The 10,659-nt window shown below is 39.5% G+C and overlaps 1 protein-coding gene across 1 annotated transcript in view; it reads right to left on the bottom strand.

Annotated features, from left to right (window-relative positions):
- Nucleotides 1–539: 539 nt before the first annotated feature.
- The window catches only part of TMEM41A (transmembrane protein 41A), a 13,643-nt gene continuing 3,523 nt past the window's right edge, over nt 540–10,659 (bottom strand). The window contains exons 2-5 of the mRNA XM_044434694.1: nt 8,546–8,699; nt 7,017–7,178; nt 5,296–5,434; nt 540–3,109 (exon numbers count right to left, since the gene is read on the bottom strand). Coding sequence (XP_044290629.1) covers nt 2,886–3,109; nt 5,296–5,434; nt 7,017–7,178; nt 8,546–8,699 — 679 coding nt within the window. The 3' untranslated portion in view covers nt 540–2,885. The remainder of the gene's footprint in view (nt 3,110–5,295; nt 5,435–7,016; nt 7,179–8,545; nt 8,700–10,659) is intronic.

Raw genomic sequence — 10,659 nt, 5'->3', positions numbered from 1 at the left:
ATATTGTAATGTCCACTTCTGGTGTGTGCTACTTCTCAACAGTTTGTGCTTGCAGTGCAATTGCCTGGAGCAGGTACTCATATGCCCCTTCGCCTGCCTGCTTTTTAAGTATAGACTAGTGTTCATCAGTAGAGTGTGTTCCCTTATCAGTTAGAACTTAAATTTGTGGCAGACACATAAACCTATGCATGTTACTTGGACATATGTACTACTGATTTCAGTGGGATTTACATCTAAGTATAAGACTTTGGGTTTACAGTACAATATTGTGCATGCTTGCTCTGAAATCCCATTGATTTCAATTGTTTGTACTTAAGTGTGCACAGAATTGCAACTTTTATCTCTCAATACTTGCTGTCTCAGAACATCAGATTAACGCATAGTAGATTTGTACTACTTTCTCCTACACAGGAACCCTTCAGGGAACACAGAAGCACACGTTTCTTAAACTTCATCACTGGTACCTGAAGTACAAACAAACTTCAAAGGGCTTCTGAAGATGCCGAATATTAAACATTTTGGAATCTGGGATTACAAAATGATTTTTGAACCACAATTTATTTTCACTAAGCAGGAAATCAAGCATTTGCTTTGGTAGAGAACATTATACTGGAAAATGGTACCCATTTTTTATCAAATTAAACAATACTTGAAGAAAAATGCCACCTTCCAGGAAGGTACAATGTAGCCACCATATATTTTTCTACCACGTCCCCACATAAAATGCTTTCTTACTCCTAGTTGGTCTTCAGACTACTGTTTGCCTCACTTGTAGCAGAAATCCATCTGGAAATGTTGGGAAGGAGTAATTTAAAGTACAATTCTTTGTGTCTACCCAAAAATAAGCGCCATGAGATTTACTCCTAGAAAAGTGGGTACAGGATTGTATTGTTAGCCTGTTTTAGCAGAAACCATAATTCTACCTTGGAGCTACTCTGCAATATCTCACATACATCAGACAGCAATAATGCGTTGTGTTTCCTACCTGCTTTCCTTTGGCAAAATTAATCAACATATCCTAGGTACTTAAAGCAGTTTTACAAAGAAAGCTACAAATAGCTTACCTTTATCTGTTACCAGTAACAACAGAAAAATACTGAGCTTTTCCAAAAACAAATTTATGAATTATAGACCCAGCCTAGTTGTGCCATTATGATTCTAGTTATGATACTTTATTGCTGAGAATCCTAAACAACTGGAAGTTGAGTGGAGGTTTTTTCTGTAGTGTATAAAGTACAAAGGGGAAAGCCTTTAAAGACACAGCTTAGTTGTCACTCATCCAGAATAGTTAAATAAAGACTTCATTCCCTTTATACAAACAACATCTGTACCAACAGTTTTCACTGTCATTTATCTGGTATGAATATAAATCCCATATACATGCACACAGTTGGTAAGGCACTTGATTAAGACATCATTCCTATTTAGATTAATTCAAACCACAGATGTTTCTTACAGCTCCAAGTTGCCATAGTGCAGTGGCCAGAGCAGTCCTTTTTCAGTATCTACTTAGCATAAAACACATACATACTTGGGTTGTTTACATGATACAATAGCACACCATGCGTTATTTAATGCATGGTAAAGCTGTAGTGTATACAATGTGTATTTTGCAGCTGGTCTTTTAAACATGCAACTCCTGCACGAGGGTGTAACCCTCATATAAGCAGTGGCCTATTTTGGGATGGTTTAACTTGCACAACTCACAGTCACCAGGTTTATGTGACAAGACAACCACCATGCAGTGTTGCATATCCAACTTGGAATCTCTGGGTGACTAACCGACAGCATGTTATCTGAATCCAGCCATGGAGTCAGCAAATGCCATCCTAAGAAGCTCACTATGAACAGGGACATATACAGCTTAACACTAAAAAGTTAGCAGAGAATTTATTCCAATAAAACCACTGCCTATTAGCCAAATTTACAGGAACTCTAGCAAAGCATAGAGTTTTGTTATAAAAATGTTTTGTTACAAAGGGTGGTAAAACCTCCATTTTGCCACTAGCAAAATGGTAGAATGTGGTTTTCTAGGATGCATACTGCCACCAAGAAAATGATAAAAGAATAATGTAAGTAGGCATCAAGACTGAAGTCAGGGCATTCCCAAGCCACCTCACAGATGCTCCTTTTCACCAGAAGACAGCAGAGGCTTGCAAGAGTAGTTTCCCTTTGCATGACTTTAAAATGATTTCCATGCATTTATTAATCCTTAACTGGATCTATTTTTTGTAAAGACAATAATACTGCCCTGACAGATCCAGTCTCCCTTAGCATAAAGCATGAAATCTGCTAGCAAAGCAAGGTACTGATATTATGAGGATGAGGTATGTGAATACTCTATTATTAGTGCTCCAGCACACAGGAAGAAAGACCCTGTAGTCCCTCGTGTCAAATCTTGGCAATTCTCAAAGAGGCACGAGGGGAGGGGGAAGAGGTAACATGATTCAGTTCTCAGAACTGTTATTTAGCCAGCCAACACTTGTCCCACTAAATGCACCATCGCTGCTAGCAATCGGCTGCTTCATGTGACTCTCTTGCACATACTCTGTATGTAGGGACTTGCCTCCAGATACATCCTAGCATTTAGATTTCCCCAAGATGCACAGCCTCAAATGGCTCCTGGTCACAAAATCTTAAAAAACATTTTCCTTTCCATTTGATAGCATTCTAGGAACATTCAGAAGCACCTTTTAAAAAAGAGACATGCAAGTCTCAATTATCTTTTAAAAGCAGCATTTAAGAAAACACTGCTTTCTGCATATTACTGAAAGCTGATGTCCAACTACTGACAGGGGTCTCAAAGTTCAGTAAAAACAAAATAACTAGTTAGAATTGCACCGTCCCCATAAATAGATTTCCACTGTATTTGGGGCCCAGCCCATTCAGCTGTTCTTTCTTCCGTTGATCAGATGAACTCTCTCATTGTTTTTCTCCAAGTTGAGATGCTTCTGACTGTACTTCTTAATGAAAGTCCCAGGAATTAATGCCACCATGGCTATAGCCAACATTTTGAATAAAATGCTCCAAGAGAAAATGGCATCTAGGGAGGTGATCCGTGAAAGGATTGAGCCCGTCTGGACACAGATGAAGTTATATGGAATGAGACCTGCAGAAGTAAAAGGAGAATCCTCTTAAGAAAGGTTTCACCTCTCACAAACTGACCTCTGCAGAGGTCGGCCCGCACATAGGTTTACCTTCATCTTTATGCAAGTAGACATGAACATCTATGAATATGCATTCGTAGCCAAGTATTATGCCACAAAAGGTAAGAAGAGCTTGAAACTATAAATGCTGAAGGGAATGTATTTGGGCATCAAGGAAGACGTATACACACTTAAAAAGGCCAGGAAAGAAAAAAAAGGTAAAGTAATTGTCTTCTGCATGTGAGATTTTGAAAAATATTCAGTGCTCAAAGAGAAGGCACTGATTTTCTTGTTTGCTTGATTAACACTATTGTTTCCTCCAGCAAAAATTAACAATATTTGTTGTTTTCTCCAGGTATCATCTTAACTTGAGAAATCTGGTTTTCTTAAGAAAAGAGTACTGGTGAAATTCTGATATTACCTTCAGGATAACATTCAATTATCACATTATGGAGAAGTGTGTTTCCCTCTGTTTTTCTTAATGCCTTATGAAAGAAGGAAAATAGGGGGCCCATAGAAAAAAGGGAGTTTGTTCTTTTCTCTCTGTGATTTGGATATTAATTACAGAATTCAAACTACTCATTGCCAATGGTCAATAGATATTGGTAAAGTAGATCAGGAAGTTTCTCAGCAGTGGGTACACCTCTAATTATAAATCACCTTGCAGTATCCACTGTATAGCTGGAAGATAGTCCATCAAATTTCAACACACACAACGGACTTGTTTGTGCATGACACAACAGCTCACTGTAGCCCACCCCATTAACACACAGGCTGTTGTGTTGAGCTGAGTCTCCACTGGTGCCATTTTTCCCCTCAATTTTATTTATTTTCACAAAGTACATTGGAAACAAAATAAGAGAAAGGGATGTCAAGGGATATTCCACAAATATAGCATGTAATTTCAGTATATGAACATGTTTGTAACAAGGCAAGAATTTAAATAATGCAATTCTTAATCAGAAATTAATCTAGTTTATAAAACTAATTGTGAATTATAACATTGCTTTAGTACAGTGGTACCTCGGCTCAGGAATGCCTTGGTTCATGACCAAATCGGGTCGCAAACAAAAATTTCATGAAAATTTTGACTTGGGTAACGAACTCTGCATTGGGTGGCGACCAAGATCACAGCCATCTCTCCACCCCCAAGTCAGGAGATGGCCACGACTGCAGTTGCGTTTGTGCAGGGAAGACGTGCGTGATCATGGGTGCACTCCTGCAGGAAAGACAGGTGCAGTCTTGGCCATTTCCCCCCACCCCAACCAGCACAATTGCGGCCATCTCCCCACTCCCCTGAAACGCGCCCGTCTCTCCCTCCCCCAGTGTGCCCCGTTCACACCTGTCCCTCCCCCAGTCTGCCCGTGATTGCACCTGTCCCCCCCCCCCAGTGCGCTGGGATGACGGGCGTGTGCAGGGTTGACAGGCGCAATCTCGGTTGTACTGGGGGGGTGGGGAGATGGCCATGCTTGTGCATGGGGTGGGGGGTGGAGATGGCCACGATCTTTGTTGTTGTCACTTTGCTTCACATTTTTCTGATTTAAAAAAATGGTTACAGAACGGATTAACCTTACTTACACTGAACCTTATGCAGAAATTTAACTTGGCTCATGACCAATTTGGGTCATGACCAGACTCCTGGAACAATTTAAGTTCATGAGCCAAGGTACCACTGTATTCGGGTAAGAATCGGTGACACTTGTAAAGATTCTATTTTCTTTAGCAATTAGTTAAATTGCTCATAATAAGCTTTCCAACTTTCAGTAAATTCTTTAACTGGTCTTCTATAAATGTAACCCATGGGTGCCATTTTTCTAAGGTATCTATGAGCACCCAACTTGTGATTTGTTCTGTCAAGTGAATCCAGACAGCGGGGTTTTGTCAAATAACCCATGGATTTTAAAGGGTTATTTTAGGGTTATCTAACCCTTCATTAATCCCTGCCATTTGAGCTCACACAACATGGCAAGCCACAACAAAATGAGTCCCATGAAAAATGGTGCGGGGCCCAACACAACAGTCCTCATGGTGGGTTTCTTAACACGGTGATATATTCCTCAATGGGAAGAAATGGCAAACTTGTGCAGCTACGTAAAAAGGATAAGAAGGAAAAGGATATATTTGCTGGGTTTGCTACTTTTGTTCTTACCTATGAAAACAGACAAGAAGAACTGAGTCACTGGAATATTCAAGACTGGAGATGCAAGATTAAGAAACCAATTTGGAGTCATAGGGAACAGTCTCAGGAACAACAAAAAAAAGAACAAAGAATTTCTGTTCTCTTCCACCTATCACAGACAAAAAGAAACAATACCTGGCCAAACTGCAATACACTTGCTTATTTTTTAAAATACTCAGGGTTAGCAAAACAAACAATTCTTTAGACTGTTTAAGGCACTTATAAAAGTGACAATTACTGTTAATCACTATTAATTCAGGTTTGAAGAATAAGTTACAGCTGGGATTCTGAGTTTGCTTCTGCTCATGGGAATGTCCTTTGAAAGGAGTACTGGTAACAGAATCCTTCCATCAGTAAGGTAAAGGTAAAGGTTTCCCCTTGACATTAAAGTCCAGTCATGTCTGACTATAGGGGCCAGTGCTCATCTCCATTTCCTAGCTGAGGGAGCCAGTGTTTGTTTGCAGACAGTCTCCATGGTCATGTGGCCAGCATGACAAAACACCGAAGTGTACGGAATGCTGTTACCTTCCCACCGAAGTGGTACCTTTTTATCTATTTGCATTTGCATGCTTTTGAACTGCAAGGCTGGCAGGAGCTGGGACGGAGCAAGGGAACTCACCACGTTGTGCAGATTCAAACCGGCGACCTTTCGATCAACCAGCCCAGCGGCACAGCAGTTTAAACCACTGCACCACCTGCATCCTCCCTTCCATCAGTGGGAGGTAACAAATTCTCCTATAAACCTGCAGCCTCTTGTTTTCCCCTGCAACATACTTGAGATCTGTGAGCTTTAGAAGCAGATGTTTCCAAATATTTTGCTAGTAGGACCCTGTGCTGGTTCCTGACCCTAACTGTGAATAGGAGGCCTTCTTTCTGAAATTCACATACTGAGGCTATATAAATGATTCACGGCTATATGAACATTTCACACTGGTATGGTAAAATCGGTAAAAAGCAATAGCATATTTTCAGTAGGCAACACACCATAGAAGTGGCTGCACAAACAGATTTTACTGCCCCTTTCTCCCCATGGCAGCCCCTCCAGCCCCCTGAAGATGCTACACATGGGGCCGTGGGACCCTGTCATGCAAGGTATTCTCAAAAATCAGGTGGAGTCACTTTCTTTGAGCAAAATCATTCTGTCCACAGAAGGCAAATCCTGGATCGAACTACTGTAGTGAAGCATTAGGACTACAAGAGGCCAAAAGCAGCCTGAGAATCTTCTCTCTCAACATAAAGATCTTAAATGCTGTCAAGTTGCCTCCATTTTATGGTGACTCTATGAATTAATACCTCCTAAAATATCCTGTCCTTCACAGCCCTGCTCAGCTCTTGTCAATACATTAAGATATTACAAGTGCTCTAATTACACATCTCATAGGAAAGTATATTCTTTAAATTTCAACCTCTAGTGTTTATAAACTGGTTGTAGATTCAACCACCAAAATCAGAACAGAAGGTGCTTTATGCCAAGTCAGTTCATTTGTCAATATATCTCATTACTGTTGATACTGATTGTCAGTGCCTCTCTAGGATTGCAAAAAAGACTGTGCAAGCCTTACATAGAAATTGATCCTAGGACTTTTCCATTTAAAGCATGTGTTCTACCACTAAGCTATGGTTCTTATTCATTACAGAAGCGCAAAGTGTTTTATAGTGTTTGAAAACTAATAGTGATGGTGCTTTCTTACCTTCCTCTGAAGCATGGCAACTTTAACAGGAAAATAGTGGATAACAATTTTTTTCCCAAATACATTGGATAATCCATAGCAACACGTGGCACCCACAGAAGTCAAGGTAGAACATAACAGGAGTCCCATCCATGGTCCAAAGAGAGCCCCGGCAAGGATGTTCTGTTAGAGCAAAACTAGACAGTGATCCAGTCCATAATAAACTGTGGGGAAAGCATGAAGGACTTTGTGAAGCCCACAAACATGGCATAAAGGCCCCCAAACAACTAGAAGCATAGGACCTGGAAGTTCTGTTCAACTATCATGTCTAATAGCTATTTATACACTTATCCATATGGAACTTGCCCACCCTACTTTAAAGGGTAGCAGATAGGCAAGCTTTGGTCATTCAGATTCTTTGGCCTAAAATTCCCATTATCCTGCACAATTGGCTAAGCTGCTTGTGACAGGTAAGAATGGAGGGCACCAGGTTGCATACCCCTACTTTAAAGTAATTAAGTTACTGGCAATTATTTCTTCATGTAGCAAATAAGTTCCTAAGTTAGTTATAAAGTAAGAAAAACTTTATTTGTGTCTATTTGTATCTAAGGTTTATCCACTTCCTTAGGTGAACCTGAGTTTTGGCACTGTATGAGAGGTTTTTCTGGGTTTTTTTCGTCACATAGAACATTTTTTTTAAACCTCACATATTCCTCCTTGCTCTCACTCCCAAATAGTCCTATTTTCCTAAACCAAACACCCCAAATACTTTAACGTATCTTTTTCAGCAAACATTCCCAATTCCCTGATCATTTTGACTGTTTTTCCACATCCTGTTCTATAATATTGCCTTTGAGATGAGGGACCCAGATCTATGCATAGTGTTACATATATGAGCATGGCATAGATTTATATAAAGCTATTACACTTCTGGTTGTTTTTATTCTTTTCTTCTTTACAATGTGTTTATTATTAAGGTAGATATTACTGAAACATTACTCTGTTGTATCAAAGAACACAGGTGAAAAGGAATATAGAGATTCAGGGAAAAATCCAAAAAGAACATTACTACAAAACAGAAAAATTGTTACATTCATATCAATATTATAGTATGACCAAAGTTTTTACTATTTACAAAGTTTATTGTTCTCTTCTGTGTCTCTCTTAGTCAGCTTTATTAATGTTGAACTTTTATAAGAGTTTATTAAACAGACTCTTCAACAGAACACCATAAAATTTCCAAATGACAAATTTAAAAACAGCTAAACAAATACAATACGGATATGTAAAACACTCAGGATGGGTAATCTCCTCTCAAGTTATTAAATATCCTAGGCTCTGTTTAAATGCCTGAGCTTAGAGAATCATCATAGCCTGGTACTGAAAGGATGACAAGATTGGTGTGGGGAGGGGTCTCAGTGGGGAGTCCATTCCACAGTTGGGGCCCCACACTTAGAATGTTCTCTTGTTGCAGTAGGGGAACGGGGCAGATAGATTATCAGTGAAATGCTGCAAGTGCAACATCTTGGGACTCTGAATTGTATACATACCAGAAAGCTGGAGCCAGGTATAGCAAAGCATTGCTTGTATAGGTAGGCACTGCAGAAGAGCAGCAACACATATGTATGGTGTTCTCTATTGTAGTATTGTAGAAATTGTGCAAGCTCTTGCAGTTCTTCTAGGTTTGAAGGGAACTTTAATGACCTGATAAACAAAGAAGACAATCAGTTCAGATGCAAATAATTCATATGATGCCAGTGAAGGTTGTCTTCATTCTACAGATGGACCCAAGGATAATTATGAGGTAGGGTAAATGAAAGTGCTATGTCACCTTCAAGACTAATAGGTTTATTGCAACGTGGGATTTCACTGGGCAATAAAACAATTTAGTGTTGACAGCACTTTGCCTTATAGCCTTTACAAGCTTAACAAAGCTACACTTCTGGAACTAGGTCAAAGGGAACTGCCACACTGAGAGTCAGTTTGCCTACCTATTCTTTTGGAAACCGAAGATCCACTTTCTAAACCATTTAAATACATGCAAGATTGTAAATCTTTAACAAAAACTGAAGACCATAAATTACTATAGTAATGGGGGAAAGAAGGAATTTGGTAAGCAGACAGTTACAGAAAAGCTTAGTTTACAGTATAGTGTTATGCCAGCCAAGCAAGGACCACAAATCTCTACGTAAAATGTCTCAAGTGAGACATACAAGGTGATATATAGCATTTAAGTTGCTCAAATCAGAAAGACAGGCTGTTTGTTTCAGTGATCTTTGGCAGAGTCACAGATCCCTCATGCGTGCCTACATAGAGACCATGAAGAATAACAACGCAATTCAGCCTGAAACTTGTGCAACCTCATGTATGAAAATGTACAAGGGTTCCTTCTTCAAGAGAAAAGAAGGGATGGGATGGTGGGCAGAAGAATTCCATTTTCTTCATTTAAAGAGAATCCTCTCAACCAGTTTTAAAGCAAAGCAGATAAGCTACATCCTGTTGGTTCTAGGTACATCTGCATGCTGCTGGAGGAATGAGGAATCCTCAACTCAGATATATCCAACTGTTAATTCTCAACAATTTTCCAAAGAGAGGTACAGAGGAATTTATGCTAGAAACAGCTGATAATAAAGATACTCTAAGTATATAGTCATTTAAGCATACTTATGCTGGTAAAAAATGAAGAAAAAGATAACATTCAACTTGATATACCCTGAATTCTTGATGTAAATTCTAACTCAAAGTCATCTGTAAAAGCTGCTAACACAAAATCCAGGCCATCGGCAGCTCACCTTTGAAAACGTACTTATTGTTCCTCCTTGGCCACTTTTTTTTCTTTTGCTAAAAGGCTAAAATTATGGGCTAGATCCAGATTTAGGCACATGCAACTGAGCAGGTGGAAGTAGATAACCCTCTGTGGCACAGAGACGGTCAGGTTAACCTGATGAAAGGTTATATAGGGAATATATTCTATTGGGAAGGGGTGTCCCCCAAATTGGGAGAAGGTACCCTCCATGAGTCAAGCTCTGCTCATGAAATGTTCCTTTGTTTGATTCTGTGGGTCCCTTCCCCCTGCACCACAGTCTACCCTATTCAGCAGAGTTCTGTAACCCTCTATCTGCCATTTACAGAGAGCTGGAGTGGATGACATGAGAAGGAAATAGCAGGGAAATATGCTTTCATAAATCTGGATACCCCTTGTCTGCAAGCCAACCTACAAAATTTGTTTAACCCACACCAATACTGCAATTCAAGACTCAAACAGGACAACTACTTGAGGCTCATGCAACTACATGAGGTTCTATCATTAAACACTGTGTACTCCCTTTATTACTGTGACCACACAATAATGCCATTCTTTCATTGCTTGTCTTCAACAAGTACCAGCTAGATACTTCTGTAGTGGAAAATAGGCCACAGAATAAAGATAGTGCTCCTAACATTAACACAGAGCCATTTGATTAGAGATTGAAGGTGCTGTTAGCAAAGTGAGGTAAATGCCATTTATTTACATCATGGTCAGTCAATTAAGAAAGCAAGCTACATATTAAATTGCTAATACAGTCTACATTGTTGAGATTAATTAAAAGCAGCAGGTCAGAATTAGGTATTATTCAACAGGGATTCTAACACATAAGGAGAATTATAACTTAGGCTGTATTTT

This window comes from Varanus komodoensis, unplaced genomic scaffold (genome assembly GCF_004798865.1).
Source record: "Varanus komodoensis strain SLA01 unplaced genomic scaffold, ASM479886v1 scaffold1, whole genome shotgun sequence".
Taxonomy (NCBI): Eukaryota; Metazoa; Chordata; class Lepidosauria; order Squamata; family Varanidae; genus Varanus; species Varanus komodoensis.
This window is presented reverse-complemented; position numbering and strand designations above follow the sequence as displayed.